Below are 20,468 nucleotides of genomic sequence, written 5' to 3'. Positions count from 1 at the left end.
AGAAAGTTTGATGTGAAGACACAGATTGTATCTCACCCTGGTCACGGGAAGGTTATTGAGGAATGCATTGGCCTGTTTGCAGACTGAGGAGTGGGTCAGCTGGAGGGGGAGATAACTAATGGTGCAGGTGTTGGGGGAAGTGGGTTGAGACAGGTCAAGGAAAAAGAAGAGACATGGAGAGGAGCGTACAGGTGACCTTTCTATGTAAGGAGGAGCAGATAAGGGGATAGTGTAGATATGGAGACATTTTGAGGTGGAGAGGAAAAATCAAGGGACCCCTTGTCAGATGCCCTGATTGCTCCTGTAGAATAGGCAGTTGTCAAGCATGGAGCGGAAGGAATTCAGGGTGAGGCACTGTGGTGGTCTTTGATTGTGGCCATTCTTGCAATCTACTGCAAAGAATCATAATGAAGAACCAATAAAAATAGTGAGATTTTTGAAGTCTTTTGCTTTTAGTATAATCTGTGTTCGATTGGAGTGCAGGGAAGACACTGTACCTTAAAAAAGAATAAAAGAAAATGCCTACAAGGAATAATGAAATAAATAATCTTGTGATAACTTGAGCCTTTGCAGTTATTCAGGCCAAAACTCCGGAGTTATTGGGTCTATCTTTAAAATACATCCAGAATCACCGGCCTGTTCTCATTGCCTACACTGGTAACACTGAAACTCCTGATATCCTCACCTGAATTATAGCATTAGCCGCAGAAATGGTCTCCCACCTCCACACTTGTGCCCTCTCCCATCCCATAGTTTCTTGTCAAAAGAGCAGCTGGAGTCCTCCTTTAAAAATATGAGTCAGGCGCGGTGGCTCACACCTGTAGTCCCAGCACTTTGGGAGGCCGAGGCGGGCAGATCACGAGGTCAGGAGATCAAGACCATCCTGGTTAACATGGTGAAACCCCGTCTCTACTAAAAATACAAAAAAAATTAGCCGGGTGTGGTGGCGGGCGCCTGTAGTCCCGGCTACTTGGGAGGCTGAGGCAGGAGAATGGGGTGAACCCAGGAGGCGGAGCTTGCAGTGAGCCGAGATCGCGCCACTGCACTCCAGCCTGGGTGACAGAGCGAGACTCCATCTCAAAAAAAAAAAAAAATGGGTCAAATCATGATTCTTGGCTGCTGTAAAATTTCAAACGGGTTATCATTCCCAGTTATTACAGTGGTCTCAGGCTCCACCTAATCTGCCTTCCTTTGCCTCACCTAGTCTCCAACCTCAGCTTCTCCAACTGTCCCGCTTGTGTGCTCCAGCCTTAAGGGCCTCTGACTGTTTTCTGACTAAGCCAGACATGTTCAGCTACAGGGACTTTGCACTGTTCAGTTCCTCTGCCTGGAATACACCTCCCCTAAATTTCCATATGGCTTGCTTCCAAACCCCCACATTTCCATATGGCTTGCTTCCTAACCTCGAAGGATCTTTTCTCAGATGTTACCTTACCAGAGAGATGTTCTCTGACTTCCCCAGTCAAAATTGCATACCATCTTTTTTGGCTTCTGTGTCTGCATTCCTTCTTGTTTTTCTCACTCATTTATAGAATGCCCCCTCCTGCCAGAATATTAACTTGTTGGGGGCGGGGATTGTTGTCTGTTTTGCTCACTCCTGTATCCTCAGGGCCTAGAATAATCCCTGGCATATAGACATTCTGTAGTATTTATTCAATGAATGAATGAATGATATCTACTTCATTGAGCTGTGGGGATTCAGTTAGATCAGGGGTCCACAGCTTATAGCTGCCTGTTTTATAAATAAAGTTTTATTGGACAAGCCATATCCATTATTTATGTATTGTCTGTGGCTGATTTTGTACTGTAACAGCAGATTTGAGTGTTTGTAAGAGAGGCCTGCAAAGCCTAAAATATTTATTGTCTGACCCTTTACAGAAGAGGTTTGTTGATTCCTATATTAAATGATATGCGCCAAGCACTTAGCACGATGCTTGGTACACAGAGAGGACCAAAAATGGTAACCTCAGCTGCAGGTGTTGTAGGTTTTATTACTGTTGTTATTATCAATAGGACAGTGTGCAGTTGCCCCAAAAGATATAGTACTTTTATAGTTATCTGCTCTATGACTTTTTGTATTACCAACTTAGAAAGTTTTCGTTTGTGCTGTGCATTCTGCCACAATTTGAGCCAATAAGTAACTAGTTGAGAAATGAATAAATTACCCATCATAGTTTGGTAACAAGTTGGAAAACATGGAAGCTGTGTTCAAACAGCTAGCAAGGGGCAGCTCTGCTGGATGTGGATCCGAGCAGTGTGGCTTGGTTGTCTGTTTGCAATCCTAATGTGTTCTCCATACTGCCTCTTGCTATTTTTTGAATAAATGAATGTATGTTGAGGCTTACTAGTTTTAAGGTGCCTTTTAGCATAATTTGTAGTGTCCTGAAGTTTAAATGATGTCATGATAACTAATTATTTTTTAATATTCCAGGGAATAATAAGTCACAAAGGGAGGAGCTGGACTCCATCCTCTTCCTTTTTGAAGTAAGTTTTGATGAATTTATTTAGCTTTTATAATTCTTGTTGGAAATAAAGTATTTTTGATCTTTAATTTTATTTGAAGACAAATAAAAATGGCTGTTGGTGGACATATATTTTTTTCTTTCCTTCCTTCCTCCCACCCTCCCACTTTTACAAACTGTGCTACAAATAATTTTCTTGTGATTTTCTTTTTTTGCAAGCATGTGTGATAGTTTTTCCTGTATGGGTACCTAGATGTGAAATTATTAGATGGAGGAGTACACACATCTTAAATAGTAGCAGATATTGCTGAATTGCTCTCCAAAAGGTCATATATTCACACTGAGAAACTGCCCTGTAAAAAATAAAAAAATTAAAAAACCCAAAAATATTATATAAACTGATGTGTAAGTCTTATGTAAATTTCCTGTACTGTAACATTAGAGATGATTCGTCTCATATATATAAATACATATATATATAAATCTGACATGCAAAAACTTTTTTTAATATATATTTTTCTACTAGTGAGGTTATGATCTTTATGCATCTGTATATCTGTGTGCATTGATCATATCTTCAAAGTTGAAACAATGTTTGGGTGTGGTTTTTGACTTATTAAGCTTAAAGTCTTTCTTGTCCAAATGTATTAGGTAAGTGGCCAGATTACGGGTACCTGGAGAACACACTCAGAACTGAATTATAGGTTCCGAAAGTTAATTGTTGGTTTTTTAGAAATTATTTGTGGTTTGAGAGGTGTAGGCTTAGGTTAGTGTGAGAAGATAAACTTTTATAGCTGTAAAGGAAAGGCCTAATGTGAGCAGGTGCAGAGCTGGCTGGAGGGGGAAGCACTGTAGGAAAGATCTCCTACAGTAGGAGAGTTCTCCAGGGCCTTATGGTGAGGGGCTTTCTGGGTTTATGGAAAAAAAACAAGATATGGGAAACTTCCAGCCCAGGACTTGGCTTCATGGCTAGTGCTCAATAGCCCTGGTTCCCCTTTCTCTCCTTTGAGAGCTATACTCCTTTCCCAGAGTACAGATGTTGATTCACTGTTGATACACATATGTTGATACACATATTCTGTAGTGGTTATTATGTTTCCTGTGTTTACCCTCCTTTGAATGAAACCTGTGAAATGAGTTGTTTTTAACAGGATCTTTAATTAAGTGTGTTACTTAAATATGTATCTACTGACCATCATTTGTTTGTACTATTTTGTCAACTTAATTATATTATTTATGTAATGGTTAAAGAATCTATAACATATGTGAGTTAGGAAGCATAGTAATAAAGCACATACTCTTGACACCCTCCCCCTTCACCATTTTAGGAACTAAAAGCTACTTAGGTGCTCTTCCACCATCCTTTTTCACCTCTGTGGCAGTCACTCCCCTGCATTTCATCATTCTCTTTCTTTTAAAAAATGGCTTTGCCACATATATTTGTACCCTTAAATAATTTCTTGTGTGGTTTTGTTTTGTTTTGAGTGTAATAGAAATGATCTCCTGTGGTACATAATCACGTTCGACATGCTTTTTACCCTCAACATTAATTCTAAGATTTATCCATGTTTTTAAATTTAGTTCATGTTTATTCATTCCCACTGCTGGATTAAGTAAATATATGTGACTTGTTTAATTCCTACATTTTGTCTACAGGTTTTTTGTTTTCTTGGTAGACAGATTGTCTATGAGTAAGGAGTGGACATACTTGCCAGTTGGTCTGCTTTCCGCCCTGAGTCAGCCTTCCAGTACATTGGTAAATGGAAGTGATAAAGGGTCATCTTGTTTTTGATCTAAAGAGAGTTTTGTTAATGTGAAATATTGAGAGTAATATTTTCTGTAACTTTTTGGCAGATTCTCTATCAAATTAAATAACTTTGTTTCTATTCTTAGTTTGAGATTTATTTAAAAAATCATAGATGGGTTTTGAAGTTTTTAAATTTTTTCTTGAAAAAACTTGATTGAGATGATAATGATTCTTCTTGAGTATTAATATGGTGAATTACAGTTCTAGATTTTTGGATGGACTAATTACTATTACTATTATTATTATTATTATTTGAGTCAGGGTATTGCCCAGGCTGGAGTACAGTGGCGTGAACATAGCTCACTGTAGCCTTGACCTCCTGGGCTCAAGTGATCCTCCTGCCTCAGCCTCCTGAGTAGCTGGGACTACACGTGTGCATCGCGATGCCCAGCTAATTTTTTTTCTTTTTAATTTGTTGTAGACAAAGGGTCTCCCTATGTTGTCTAGGCTGGTCTCAAACTCCTGGGCTCAAGTGATCTTCCTGCCTTGGCCTCCTGAAGTTGTGGGATTATAGGCATGAGGCACTGCACCCAGCCTGGACTAGTATTTTGTTTGCATTTTTGGATCTCTGTTCACAGCTGAGGTTGGCCTCAGTTTTTCTTTCTCATACTCATGTTGTTTTTGACTGGTCCTGTGATAATGGTTATAAAACCTGTTGTCAAGCATTTCTTCTTTCTCTGTTATATAACATAGTTCTATAAGATTGGAATGAGCTGTCATTGAAATGTTTTTTTTACCTTTCCTATAAAACCATCTGCAACTGGGGTGCTTTTTTTTACTTATGTGAAGATTTTAACCACTCATTCAATTTCTTTGATAGTTTTAGACTTGTTTTAGTATTATTCATATTTTCTGTTTTTTTTTTCTTGATTCAAGTTTGGTAAGTTATATATTTTTCTAAGAATTTGAAGAATTCTAAGGATTTGTTCTTATCACCAAAGTTTTAAAATGTATTGGCAAAGAAGTGTCTCTTTGGAGAGTCATAATCCCTTCAGTTTTATCTCCATTAGCTTGGTCTTTATTGTCTTCAAGCAGTTTTTATATTACACACCCTAGTAGTAGTGGTGGTGGTGGTGGTAATAGTAGTAGTAGTAGTGTTTGTGCCACATTTTTACTATCTTCTAGTTGCCATTGTAGCAGCTTTAAACTCTGTTTTTGATGTAATTGTTGTTCCTTTAAATGTCTTTTCTTTCTGGCTTCTTTTTTTTTCATTTTTTTAAAATTTATTTTTATTTTTATTTTTATTTTTTATTTTTTTAAAGATGGAGTCTTTCTCTGTCACCCAGGCTGGAGTTCAGTGGTGCGATCTCAGCTCACTGCAAGCTCCGCCTCCCGGGTTCATGCCATTCTCCTACCTCAGCCTCCTGAGTAGCTGGGACTACAGGTGCCTGCCACCACACCCAGCTAGTTTTTTTGTATTTTTAGTAGAGACGGGTTTTCACCGTGTTAGCCAGGATGGTCTTGATCTCTTGACCTCGTGATCCGCCCCCCTCAGCCTCCCAAAGTGTTGGGATTACAAGGCGTGAGCCATTGCACCCAGCTCCTTCTTTTAAGATCTTTTGTGTCTGTTGTTCTACAGATTAATTACAAAATATCTAGTTGAAGATTTCTTATCTTGCTTGGTATATGTATGTTTCTCAAGTCTCTGGATTCATATGTTTTATAGTTCTCTAACATTCTTAGCTATTGTCTTCTCAAATATTGATATGTTTCTGTTCATTCTGGCCATACTTTCTAGGATTCTTACTTAAACTTGTTGATCTATCCTCTCTGTTTCTTAAGCTTGCTTTTATTTTCTCCTCCCCCAATCTGTTTGTGTTGCATTCTGGGAAGTCTCTTCAGTTGTTTCTTCCAGTTCACTAACTCCCTTCGTTTGGAACAAATCTGCTACTTTACCAATCTATTGAGCTGTACATTTCAATGATTTTTTTCATGTTTTTAAGAGCTTTTTTGGTTTGGCATTCTTATGTGGCTGGTTGCTTTCGATTGTCTCTTGATCCTTGTTCATTTTTAGACATCTTTTATTTTATTAAACATTTACTGTGTAATATTTCACATTTTGTAGATGATAATCCTAGTAGCTTAAGTGTTTGTCTAATTATGCTGGTTATTTCAGCTGCCTCTCATTCACAGTGGCTTCTTTTTTTGCATATTTTGTGATATTTGATTTTGAGAGTGGTACTGAATGACCACAGATTTCATATTTGTTAATCCTGGTTTCTCCCAGAGGATTTGTCTTTGCTTTTGCCGGGAGTCTGGGAATGCTCTTGATTGAGAGCACTTTAGCTCCATTTGAGGGTTCTGGTTTATGAATGGAAATTCAGGTTCAGTTCCCTAAACTTACCATAGCTGGGAACTGGGGGCTGGAGGGGATAGTCACCTGTAAATCCTAGCGCTGGTGTTGGCATCAGCTCCTTGGCATTCTGCAGTTTTTTCTTTTGCATGTTGCTTACAGATCAGGTTTTGGCTTACTTGTCTTCTGCCTCCTTTCTTCTTCCCTCTTTGCTCCTCCTTCTTCCCCCACGATTTTTTAGTCCCTTGTTAGTTTCTCTGTGTTCTTCAAAGCCCAGCAATGTTTTAAGAATTACATTTGTTGTCATGGATCCATTGGCCTTCAGCAGGAAAGCCCTTCAGAAACTCTCGACCTATCCCTCTCACAGAAGTTTTGATAACTTTCTCTTCATGTTCTTAAATTCTAGACTGGGGAGGGTGTTAATACTGATACATTACCATTTACAGAGGATTAGTTGCCTGTATAATAGAACAAATATATATTGTTCAAGGCTTCATAAAACTTTCATTTTGCATGGTAAATATGAGTGAATAATAAACTTGCATTACTTTTGTTTATGCTTATGTTCCCTCTGTTTCTGGCTTTAGAAGGTAGGTTGTAATTTGTATGTTTCATTCTGGGTACTAAGTAACTTCATTGCCGCTTTGTAGGATAGTGCCCTGTAAAGCTTGTAAAGAGATAGTTTATAAGGGTTTGGAAGTGAATACTTATCACGTTGTAAATAATTGGGAAAGGCTCCCTTGAGAAGAGGTGGAATTAATAAGATGTGTTAAATCACGAAAGCGATACCATGTAGAGATATTCTATAAATAAGAAATGGCTTGGAAGAAGGCATAGAGGTAAGAGATAAGAAGGCATGAAAGAGGAGTATGTAAAGAGAGCTGCTGTCTGCCTTGTAAGTCAGGGATGCACTGAAAGGGAACCTTGGAAAAGGAAACAGTAGTTTTTAGATGTAGAGTATTGGAGACATTACAGTATTCTGATAAAGTAAGTGATGTGCAGTGAAGGCCACCAGCCAGTCCAGGTCATGGTCTCAGGCAGTGAGCAGACCTTTTTGCCTGCCTTCCTCTCTAGTGGGAGCACTTGTACCTTTTGGAAGTTGACTCCAGCTGCCTTTGCCTGTAGCTTCAGATATGTACACCACTTAGAGTTTCTGTTGGTTCATGGAGTTGTTTATCATATTTTTTTTTTTTTTTTTTTTTGAGACGGAGTCTTGCTCTGTCGCCCAGGCTGGAGTGCAGTGGCTTGATCTCGGCTTACTGCAACCTCCGCCTTCTGGGTTCAAGCAATTCTTCCTGCCTCAGCCTCCCGAGTATTTGGGACTACAGGTGCCTGCCACCGTGCCCGGCTAATTTTTATATTTTTTAGTAGAGACGGGGTTTCACCATGTTGGCCAGGCTGGTCTTGAACTCCTGACCTCAGGTGATCCATGTGCCTCGGCCTCACAAAGTGCTGGGATTACAGGCATGAGCCACTGTGTCCGGCCTATCATACTTTTTTTTTTTTTTACTATGGTTATGACTCTTACTGTATTTTAAAAACCATATTTCATCCATCATTGCTTTGTCTTTCAAATGGAGATGTGGGGATGATGATGTGGGACTCCACAACATGAATTTACATTTACCATCTTAACCGGAATCTGCATGTTTTACATGGGCTAGTCTGTTTAATCCATTCCTTCTGAAGTAGGTTTGGTCTTCCCAGTTTTTATGAATGAAATGTTGGAGGCTTTGTAGGGTTAGGTGACTTGCCCAAGGGTGCACACTTAGCAAATGGGAGAGTAGGGATTTAACCTTTAGTCTAACTCTAGAACCTATTATCCTAACTTACTGGCATGCTGCCTACCACTTAGGAGTGTTGGTATTCTGCTTTCTTAGCTGTATTCCATAGGCCGTCTATATCAACATGTACTATTCTTTACAATTCATTCATTCATCAGACACATTTATTAGGTATGCACTGTGTCAGACACACGTAGGTGCTGGAGATACAGCAATGAGCAAGGTAGCAGAGCCTCCCGTCCTCATGGAGTATAAATTACCATTTCGTGGTGAGCGGAAGAGTCTACTGGTAAGAATGAATTCATGTCAGAGCTCCAGTAATGACCTTCTGAGTCACAGAAAATCCTGAATGGTTCTTTTCAGAAGTGATATTTTGGTGATGGCTCTTGAATTAGTTACCTGCATAAGGGAAAGGAGAGTTGGTGTAGAAACACAAGGTACTTGGTGAATGGGTCTCAAGATCAAATAATTCACATTGAGAACCTTCTGGATTCAAGCTTGACAGGTTATTTTAATGGTACCTGAGATTCGTTTTAATCAGGTGTGGTAAGGCACAGAAACATGAAGATGATTGTTATGAAGGAAGAAGTTTTAATTATGCTCACAGGCCTCTAGAAACAGACATGTCACACAGAGCCAAACAGGGAAGCACCAAGGCAAAATCAGTACGCAAAGAGGAAAGGGAGCGACAGAGACAGAACTGAGGGCAGGAGCTTTTATTGTGTTTTTTGCAGGAAGGAATGGGCAAGGCCAGGTAAGTAAACTACATAGGCTTAGGACTGGATAGTTTGAATAATTTCAGCTGACAGGGCTGTAGGGGTAGCTCCTGGTTGTCCAGTACCTGGCCCCTGGGTGATTGAGGGGAGGGGGATAGAGTCGGTAAAAGGATGTGGTTGGGGTTACGGATTTGGAATTGGTTGGTTTGCATATCAGAAACATGCTCTGAGCCACTATCTTTGGGAATTTGCTAACCCTTGGAGGGACATCCTTCCTATGTCATTGAGGCCCCAGATGTCAGCACATCAAGAATACAGAGAATAAGACAATATAGTTAATTCAGAGATACTGTTTCAAGCTTTTCTGCCATGTTGTATGCCATCCCCTTTTACTAGAGAAATAGAATAGTTTGGAGTTATACATGTATGTTTTAGAAAGTTTATAGAATTTGATATTTCCTCACCCTCCCACACTCCAATTAAAATACATCGACACAAGAGGCTTAATTTCAAAACGTAAACATGTTCTGGCATTGGAGTGCCACTCATTCGGATGTTCTTCAAATATCACAGAATTTGAAATCACAGATAAACAGATTCTTTATTCTAAATTTTATTTAAATTACCCCACTATATTAAACCCTGTTTCTATCTTGTCGTTAGCCTTCCTAGAGACCTGAATGAGTTCTTTATAGTCTGTAAAGTGTGGCCCAGGCTGGTCTAACACTCACAGTCCTCTCCCTGGCTCTCAGTGTAGCTCTTCTTCATATTGTGTGGTTACTCTGTGGAAGTGCTCTGTCGGGCTAACACTTTGCCCCTTTACCTCTCTTTGCATAGTTTCACTTCTGCCTCTTAGTTTATTCAGTTCTCTTTTCAGGGACTGCCCTTAGCTCTTCTCCCCATCTGGCCCATTCTCTCAGGACCTGTTTAGACCCACCAATTTCTCCTGGCAACTCCTGCTGGAAGTGCTCATTCTTTCCTTTGGACTCATATAATAGCCCTGCCTTGTGTTATCATTTGACTGTGACTGGATATCCATAGTTATCCCTTAATGTGGCTATGCCTTAGTTTCCTAATGAGAGTGTAAAAATCCTAACTCCATGTTTTTTATGTGCATTTTTGTACATATTTTTGAGTGGAACAGGGACAAGAACAAATAAAATGAACAAGAAAAGCAAATTGTTCCAAAGCCAACAACCGTGACTTACAATCCTTTGTGACTTTTTTCTTTTCTTTTCTTTTCTTTTTTTTGAGACACAGTCTCGCTCTGTTGCTCAGGCTGGAGTGCAGTGGCACTATCTTGGTTCACTGCAACCTCCGCCTCATGGGTTCAAGCAATTCTCCTGCCTCAGCCTCCCAAGTAGCTGGGACTACAGGCACCTGCCACCATGCCTGGCTAATTTTTGTATTCTTAGTAGAGACGAGATTTTACCATATTGGTCAGGCTGGTCTCAAACTCCTGGCCTCAGGTGATCCATGTGGCTAGTGGCTACTGTATTGGACAGGGAGGCTCTAGAGTCCTCCAGTAGAGCCGTATCTCATCGTTTGAAAGACCACTTTTCATTGTTAAACATGGTTAAATCCTTAGTATCTTGTACATCTGTATCCTTGTAATGCAGGGGACTTTGACTTAAGGTTTAGGATTTTACTGAAATGGTTTCTCTGGGCTTCTTCTTATTACCAGAATGCCCTTGGCTGAGGGGAATGAGCATTTACCTCCACAGGTTGGAGAAGCATGGCTCCAAAGTGACCCTCTGCAAACAGAATTGAAAAGCCATGCACAATGTCATTCTACTGTTTTCATGCATTTTTTAAAATGAAAATAATGTTAAATAAAGGCTAGCCAAATTCCTTAGGACTTCATCTCCCCACCACACCTTCAGCCTTTCTCCATCTGTTTCCCCTTCAAGATAAAGAAAACAGTTTCAGTGCACTCCAGGATGATGCACCATGTCTCTTTCTCACCCGTCCTTTGGTAGGAGATTCTTATTTGAGAAGCATTGGTGGAAGAGGCAAACTGCAGCAGGTGAACCACACAGCAAGTGCAGAAGACATGTGGGTTTCTTCTAGGACATACAGAGAAAGAAAAATAATATTGTGGATGCTAGCTTTTGTTTTTCCTTTGGTATTGAAATTTGATTGCTTGCGATTTATTACATGCCTATATGTACGGACTCCCTTCCTTCTCTGCAGTTTGGTGTTATGCTGGATTGGATGGCTGGACTCAGCATGTGCACAGTCTGGGTGTAGTTATGTTTGGGATTCATAATTTGACCAGTGGTGAATCCAGGGATGTAGTGGAATCTATGTCTTACTTTAATGGAATTCAGCACCGGGTCTCTTGTTCTTCATTGCTCCAGGTGAGCTTATATAGATAGTGGATTTAGCCCCTAATTTTTTTCCTTAAAGTAGGGGAAAAGAATTTTTAATGATTTTCCTGATAATAGTAATATAGCTATATCCAGTACAGTGCCAATAAGATGAAACAAATGGCTGATTTTCACTCTCTGTAGCATTGTTTTGTATATGCAATCCAGTAATTTGAATGTTGATTTTATTTCCCATCCAAATGCATTCATTTATAACTTTTCACATTTAGTAGCACCATTTTACTTCAGATACTAATAGTGAATTGCCTAAAGAAAAACTAGAGTTATGAATATAATAGGATTACAAACAATTCTGAAATTTATTTCCTTTCTTCTTCCTTTCCTTCTCCTCCTCCTCTTTTCCTCCCCCCACCCCTGCCTCCTCCTCTTCTTTTGTGAGAATTGCATATCTTTTGTAACTCTTTGAAAATGAAAACAAATTAAAAGCTCCTGTGGAGGTTCAGTGAAAATGCCTGAACTGAATTCTAGGCAAGTCAACAGATTCAGGCTCGGTGTCCTACAGGATTAAGTAACGATTCCTTTTCTTTCTTTATACAATGGCTAATGGCTTTTCTTATAAGCAAATAATACATAGCAAGGTGGCAGAATCATATTTTTACAATTAACTAGTTGCCACAGTTTCTGCGCTTTTCTCTGCTTTGTTCTTATTCCAGGCTGTCCAGTGTGCAGCCATCCTTCCGTGCTGCTCCCTCCTCCCATGCCGAGGTGAAGGACTTCCTCTACAAACCTCTCAGGCTGATACTGCTTTTTATTTTGTTTCCTGTAAGGACCACTTCACGGTTTTTGAGTGGAAGAGGGACAAGAACAACTAAAATGAACAAGAAAAGCAGATTCTTCTAAAATCCTTGGAATTTAAGTTCTTATTGAGGATTTCAAATATTTAGATGCTTTAGTAGATTTTGTTTTCTTTTGAAAGAATGATTCCAATTTTGAATGCAGCTCTTTGGTCACTGTCATAATTCTAAATGACCGATTGCAATTGAGAAAAAGCCACTATCAATTCAGATTTTCTGGAGAACATTTTTAAAAGAACTGAGCTGACACAGACACCCATCTCCCATCCCCAAAGTCTCCCTGAGTTCCAGTTGGCAAAGTGAATGTCTCTAGTTAGCATGACTAAGATTTTGGGTCACATTTATGACATGGGGCTATATTTAAATGATAATAGAGGTGTGTAATCATCTGGCTTTCTTTGTAATGCCAGCCATACTTGTGGCTTTTATTGATGTTGAACCCTTGGTTGGGAACAACTCCAAATGATAACATTATTGTTATGGCATAGTGTGATCTTGCCTTGAGACTGCTCTGCAGGGATCACAGCAGAGGGCCAGGTGGCCAAGGTACCCTTTTTCACTGGTCTCATATGTTGCCTGTGGTGGTGAATTAGCTCTGTAGTTGCTCCTTGGTGCTATCGCCTGTACTGGATACTGGGGAAATAATAAAACATAGGACTGAGATCCTTTATCTCTATAGCATGTGGTTATTCTGGTGTCTGATTTTGATTGTGAAATGTCTATGATCTGTACAAACCGGAAGGTGGGAACAAAATATAAACATGTGGTCCATTTTGGAGATTCTTTGCATGCACTTTTCCTGGTTAAAATGTGATTATCCTATTATAGAATGTTAGTAATTTTAATTAGACAAATGTTTGAGTTGAAAGGAGTCAGTTTCAATGGATAGTTTAATATGCAAATTTAGTATTAAAGACTGCAGTCTCCCTTTTGCATCAAGACTTATAGGTGAGAAACTTGGGATTGACCCAACGGGATATACCAAATTACTCAGTTCACCTTGGAGGAAGGGACACTGGAGATAAGATGTTCGTGGAAGTCTGAAATTACATTCTTGTTGTTATCTGTTGCAGTCCAGGTGCCCTGAGCTTCCTGGCATGCTGGCCTCTTTCACATAGTGTGCCACTTGACGTGTTGGTAACTGACACTCTTAAGAGGAGATCCTGTGGAAGGCAATACTAGCAAAAATGCTTCCAAGAATCTTTTAAGGGCAGATGGTAGAAACTGCATTAGGGCTAAAGATATGGGAAATTCACACTGAAACTTGAGCATGTTTATTTATTGTTAGGATAGCAGGAGACATGTAGAGAGCTTTTTTCTCTTTAATTAAAATTAATCTGTTAATGCAGTTTTGGTAAGTTGATTTTTTTTAAATTAATATATACCTTTAGGAGAGAGTTGTACAAAAACTTGCTATTATAAGTCTATTACTTGTTTTCTGTTTGGATATGTAGTGTGGTGGCTGTTACAGAGTGACATCTAGTGTTTGATGTGGTTTGTGACACTGTACAGGTTGGAAGGGTCTGGCTTTGAAGCCTTTGTGCACTGGCTTTTCCTGCAGGCCTTGGGCACTTGCTGAATGAATTTGACAGGGTGGCCAGTCCCAAGACAACCTGCAGGTGTACAATGCTTTCTAATTGTGCTGAGGCAGGAGTTTAAATCCTCTGAATTTATGGGGTGGTGGGAACCAAGTAGTGGCATCTCACTGGGGTTTTGTTATTCTCTACTCATCACTCCTATAGAAACTGTCTGGGAGTGATTTTTTCCCCTAAAAAATGGCATAAAACGGATGGCCAACTAGTGCTAGTACCAAAACTGAAGAGATCGGAAAAATGCAGTAGTTTTCAGGCAGAAAATAGAAACTTGCATGAAATGAAGAATAGCATGGCAGATTTGGTTGTGACTGAGATCTCCTGTGTAAGATACTTTTGTGAAAAGAAGACTCCTTTTGAATCTGTTTTAGTGAATGCTTTATTCGGGGCAAAACCCACATATTATGGGTAGAATTATATGCTACTAATTTGGGGATTTGTGAAGGTCACTGAATGTTCGTTCCGTCATTAAAAAAATGAGGAGTCCGGTGCAGTGTGATTTTTTTCTTTAAAAAGAGATTAGACCTTTGCATGATCCTAAGCAAAGAGAAAAAATAACCTTGAAATCTATTAAGTGCCTGCCTTTCCAGTTTTTGAAGGTTGCATTTTTTGTACCTAATAAAAAACATTTTGAATATCACATTTTACTACTTAATACGGTAGTCCCCCTTATCTGCAGTTTCACCTTCTGAGGTTTTGGTTATTCGTGGTCAACCAGGGTCCAAAAACATTAAATGGAAAATTAAAGAAATAAACCATTCATAAGTTTTAAATTGCATGCCATTCTGAGTAGTGTGGTGAAATCTCTCACCATCCGGCTCCATTCTGCCTGGGATATGAATCATTCTTTTGTCCAGTGGATCCATGCTGTAGATGCTAGCTGTCAGTCACTTAGCAGTGGTCCTGGTTATCACATAAACTGTTGTGGTATCACATTGCTTGTGTTCAGGTAACTCTTAATTTACTCAATAATGGCTCCAGGCCAGGCGTGGTGGTTCATGCCTGTAATCCCAGCACTTTGGGAGGCTGAGGCAGGTGGATTGCTTGAGGCCAGGAGTTTGAGGCCAGCCTGGCCAACAGGGTGAAACCTTGTCTGTACTAAAAATACAATAATTAGCTAGGTGTTGTGGTGTGCTCCTGTAATCCCAGCTACTCAGGAGGCTGAGGCTTGAGAATCACTTGAACCCAGGAGGCAGAGATTGCAGTGAGCTGAGGTCGCGCCACTGTGCTCCAGCCTGGGTGACAGAGTGAGACTCTATCTCAAAAATAATAGTAATAATAATAATGGCTCCAAAACACAAGAGTAGTGATGCTGGCAATCAGATATGCCAAAGAGAAGCTGTACAGTGCTTCCTTTAAGTGAAAAGGTGAGCGTTCTTGACTTAATAAGAAAGAAAAAAACTATATGCTGAGGTTGCTAAGATCTACAGTAAGAACGAATCTTCTATGAAATTGTGAAGAAGGAAAAAGAAATTTGTGCACAGTGTATATAGGGTTTGGTACTATCTGTGGTTTCAGGCATCCCTTGGGAGTCTTGAAACATATCTCCCTAGCATAAGGGAGGACTACTGTTTATTTTGTTCAGTATTGATAGTATTTTTCTTCACTCTGTGGCTCTGTATGTTTTGTGCTGGTGCTCTTTTATCTCTTTTCTGCCTACTACCTAAGACTTTGTTCAGAGCCTCAGTTTCCCCACCACTGGAGTATCCTGCTAAGCAGTCTTTTGGTTTGTGATCTTCTACCCCTTCTCTCTCCCTCACTCACCTCAGATGCTGTGTGATGTAATTTCGATTCTCATTGCCTTCAGGACAAAAGTCACACTCCTCAGTATAGCCTTCAGAATGTTCTTCGTCTAGTCTGCCTCCTTCTCTATCACTTATCACCTGTCTTCTGCCTTCACTGGCAGCCTCTTACAGGTCCCCAAATAAGCAGTAAGGCTTTTTATTTTTTGCTGCTGTTTGGTCTGCCTGAAATGCTCTTCCTTGCCTGGCTCACCCCTGTTGTCCTTCAAGATTCAGTTCAAGGGTGTTCTCCCTTTGGAAGTGTACCTTGTCTGTCTGCATTTCCTTGCGCATGTACTGACATCCCTGATTTTCTCACCTTTTCCCTCTTAGGGCTCTAACTTTTAGAGCAGGAATGGTGTCTTTTATGTATCTCTGATCCCTCACATGGTACCTCGCACATAATGGGCACTTAATAAGACTATTTTTTAATGAATTAAATAAATGTTTGATTAAGAGGATATTTAATTACCTGCAGTACTACCAGTTCAACTGTCTGTAGCTTAGTGATTAACAATACTTGGTGATAATTTCATTATGTAAGTCATTTTTGCTTTTATTTTTATTGATTTCTTCCTTAATAAAACTTTTTTATTTCTATTTTTTGAATTTAAAACTTAGTTCTTGCATTGTAGGAAATTCAAGTCTATGGATTTGTCTCTTATTTCAGCTTTGGCCAGTTTTTGTTATATGCGAATCACAATGTTGATTATTTTTCGTTTATAATCAGTTTTTTTAACTCGAGTGTTAAAATCCACAAGTAATTGAGAATTACTTTTTTTTTTAACTTGAGTGTTTAAAATCCACAAATAATTGAGAATTTTTTAGCTTAAACTCTTGATGGTGGACTCCCAGTGTATTGAGTTTGCTTGTGACCTGTGTAACACTTACTTTGAGGGATTTATTTGCATTGCTTAGAATAATAACTTTGCAAATGTTTCATAGATGTTGGATTCTGTGAAGTTTGATATATAGCTGTTAAACCAGTCTTGCTATAACTACATTCAGGTCTTCCGTATTATACCGTATTGCCTATTTTATTTCTCAAAGATAGTGTGTGTTAATATCCCCCATTTAAACAGTGTTTTTCCCCTTTAGTTTCTGAAAGTTGTTTTAATGGAGTATGCCTCCATTGTTTTATTTTCATGCTATGTTATTTGTTGCATAAAGATTCATAAGTATTATAGGTATATCGTAAATTACATATTTAACCTATTTGAAATAATTCCCTTTGTCCCGTTAATACTTTTTTACTTGATATTAATATTGCTTTGTGTGGGTGTGTGTGCATGTGAGCCTCCTTTTCTGTATTTTATTGCCAGTCTTTCTGTGTTTGAAAGCTGGGTCTGATGGACTTGGTCTTCGGTAGGGGAATTTAACCTGCTTATACTTACTACTTTTTGTGTGTGGTAACCAGTACACATCTGTGTATTCTGATGCCCATTGCACTTGGTTTTAGCTTTTCTTCTAACTTTGTTTTTGGGGGAGAGGTCACTGATTTTGGCTTTATGGAATATGCTTTGTAATTTGGAAGGTGCACTTTCTATTTTCATTCCAATAACTATCTTTCAATTAACAATATCATTTGCATTGTTTTTCTTCTAATATCAAGAATAAAGCAGTATTTCGGCCAGGCACAGTGACTCACACCTATAATCCCAGCACTTTGGGAGGCCGAGGTGGGCAGACTACTTGAGGCCAAGAGTTCAAGACCAGCCTGACCAACATGGAGAAACCCTGTCTCTACTAAAAGATACAAAAATTAGCTGGATGTGGTGGCACACGCCTGTAATCCCAGCTACTCAGGAGGCTGAGGCACAAGAATCGCTTGAGCCTGGGTGGTGGAGGTTGCAGTGAGCCAAGATTGCGCCATTGCTCTCCAGCCTGGGAAACAGAGCGAGGCTCTGTCTCAAAAAAAAATAAATAAAGCAAAATTCGATTATAGCCCTATACTTTTACTTTAACTCCATATGTCTTTTGTACTTCTTCTTAACTATTTTAAGCAGTTTATACCCAGATTATTATTAATTTTATATTATTTTTCCCTCTTTAGTAGTTTATTGTAATGTTACCTATTAGAGTATTCTTTTCTTTTTTACACATTTAAACAGGGCTAATACCTCAATAATTTCAAGAAAATGACAGACCCTGCATTTGGTTCTGCCTAAAGATCAACTGTACAGCGCACAGGAGGTACATAATAACCTTTGTTCAACAAGACTGGTGTTAGTTGCAGACAGATTCTTGGGGTACCCACAAACCAAGTCACCTGGGAGGGAGGTGAGACATAGTCTAGGCTCTGTCTACTGTCAGTACCCACAAAAGCAATTATTAGGGATTTCATTTTCCTTCTGAACACAGGAAAAAAGTATTTTATGCATGATCGTGAACACAGCCAAAACCCTAATGGGAGGTTCTTAAATACAAAACTTTCAAGCTTTACTTTTCACTTTACTGTCAAACTTCATGAGGTTAGATGCCAGGTACTATAAGCTTTTGTATTCTCCATGGCACTTTGAGCTTAATAAGGACTGCATAAATATCTACTTAAATAAAAAAAAAAAAACAGGCCTGTACTTTTGTATTATGCTCTTCCGATCAACTCTGCAATTCTCATATTTGTTGATACCTACATGTTAACTAGGAATGTTTAGGGAGAAACCTAAGAATGAACAAATCTGATCTCTCAGACAGGTCAGTCAACTAAGGAAACCAGAATTTTAAATAGGTTACCAGGAAGGTAAATAAACATCACGATATAAATACAGGCATGAGTGAACTGTCAGGGCTCCATTAAATCACTGAGAACTCACAGAGGCAAAGGTATCAATATGTTTGATAGTCTTTTTTTTTTTTTTTCCAAGACAGAGTCTTGCTCTGTTGCCCAGGCTGGAGTGCGGTGGTGCAATATCGGCTTACCGCAACCTCCGCCTCCCAGGCTTAAGTGAGAGTAGCTGAAATTACAGGTGTGCGCCATCACGGCCCCCGGCTAATTTTTGTATTTTTAGTAGAGACTGGGTTTCACCATGTTGGCCAGGCTGGTCTCGAACTTCTGGCCTCAAAGTATTCAGCCCACCTCAGCCTCCCAAAGTGCTAGGATTACAGGCATGAGCCACTGCACCCAGCCAATCTGTTTGATATTCTGTTTGTAGCTCTGTAAGCTGGTGAGATGGCTAGGGGTTCTCCTGGAATACCAGAAAGTGTAGTTGTACTGTAGGGGATGCTCTGCTGGTCCAGGGACAATAGCTTTCCTCTTGCTGCTGCTCTGATTCTTGTCTTGTTCTGTTTTTTCCTTCTGTCCATCTTTCTGTGTGCTGTTTTCTTCATTCTGAGCATGGTCCCCAGTGTCATCATCTTACAAGGTGTATAACTTGTTCATCCTCTCGCCGCTGCTGTTGCCATTCAGATTATTTTATTATAATATTTTTAGGATGTTGTCTTATGTTAGTTGTTTTAGGAATATACTCTTTTTTATAGTCATATTAACTCCAATTATGTAAATATAGCTCACTGTCACAGTGTTTAGAACCCCACACCCTTGTTTTTGGATTATTTTGATTAATCTGTATATTTTCTGGAATATGAATTGTGTAGGATATATTGAAGAAGGGAGGTATGTGGCTGATGGACTTTCAGTTCTAGAATAACTTTCTTTTAACTTTAAACGTATAGCAGGTCCTCAAATAACATTTTGTTATAATGTTAATGAGAAAGTGTTCAAGGCAAATATTCTGTCTTCATGAAAGAGTTGAGTCATTGTAGTAAGAGATGAGTGTCCAGGCCTAAGACAGCAAATGATCAAGTTGCCCTCTCTATGGGTCTCCCTGGAAGCATCTATGCAGCTGGGCTGCTATGCACGTGGGTCCTTCTGAAATCAGACTATACTTGTAGCACAGGCATTCACAGAATGTTTTCTTTAAACCGAACAGTCCAGTTCTCATCATAAGTTTTCTGCATATTTATTATTCAAAAGGTCAAGTAACTAAGACCTCTGTTCTTTTAAACCAAATCTGTTTTCTTCTCGGTCAGCATTTTCTTTACCCAGAGCTCTTCTGTCCTGCAGCTAGTTTGGGGAAGGGTTGCTCCCCACACTCTGCTTTCAGATGTAACATGTTAGTTGGTCATTATTGTAGTTGATTACCTTCCCATGAGTTAGTATGTAGTATTTTCTTCATTCTTCACTGTCCTAGCTTTCTAAGTGGAATTGAAATCAAGTGTGAATCCACTGGGACATGTTGCAGTCATCTGATAATAATTTAAAAATATTTCCCACACAAATCAGAAGACCAGCAGTTATAAAGTAGACTATAGCATCTTGTGTAGACTCCAGCTTACATTTCACATTATTCCTGGTCATGCAGTAGGTTCTGAAGAAAAAAGAACTATGGATAATCAGTTAAAAGAATGACAGATTCCCTGATGTGCTGATCAGTAGTAATACCTAATTTCGATTTCGAGTGTACTATAATGGATTACCATATAGATGCAGCTGAGCACTGAGCATTAAATAGAGCTGTGTGTTTTTCAGAAAAGTAATATTTATTCACACTGTGTGGCTTTCTTGATTTTTTTTTCTTATTTTACTTTCCAGTGAAACTACAAACAAGATGTCAGTAGCTTATGTGGCATTCACAGCAGTATAGCTTAGAATATTGGCTGCAGTAGAAGAAATGCCAGATTGTATTTGCCCCAGTAAAGGTAGCCTTCATCTAGGGCTTTCTGAGGGACAGGCTTAGCATTTGGACATAGATAGTTGTGTTGGGCTTTATTTTTATTGACCTCATAGACTTTAAACAATGGCTCTTGCAATATTTGGGTACAAAAAGCATCAGTGTGGGTAATGTTTCAG

General features: G+C 39.3%; 1 protein-coding gene across 20 annotated transcripts in view; it reads left to right on the top strand.

The window, feature by feature from the left end:
- The window catches only part of RALGAPA2 (Ral GTPase activating protein catalytic subunit alpha 2), a 326,217-nt gene that overhangs the window by 34,120 nt on the left and 271,629 nt on the right, over positions 1 to 20,468 (top strand). For 14 of the 20 annotated variants that reach the window (XR_010154291.1, XR_001712145.4, XM_063803184.1 and 11 more), the window contains exon 3: positions 2,432 to 2,484. The exons of 5 other annotated variants lie outside the window; for them this stretch is intronic. Coding sequence is in view for 8 of the 15 variants with exons in the window: in XM_063803184.1 (XP_063659254.1) it covers positions 2,432 to 2,484 (53 nt within the window). In the remaining 7 variants the exon portion in view is untranslated. Of the gene's footprint in view, positions 1 to 2,431; positions 2,485 to 20,468 lie in introns of those variants that run through there. One more of the 20 variants, XM_024352232.3, reaches the window with a different exon arrangement.

This window comes from Pan troglodytes, chromosome 21, assembly GCF_028858775.2.
Source record: "Pan troglodytes isolate AG18354 chromosome 21, NHGRI_mPanTro3-v2.0_pri, whole genome shotgun sequence".
Taxonomy (NCBI): domain Eukaryota; kingdom Metazoa; phylum Chordata; class Mammalia; order Primates; family Hominidae; genus Pan; species Pan troglodytes.
This window is presented reverse-complemented; position numbering and strand designations above follow the sequence as displayed.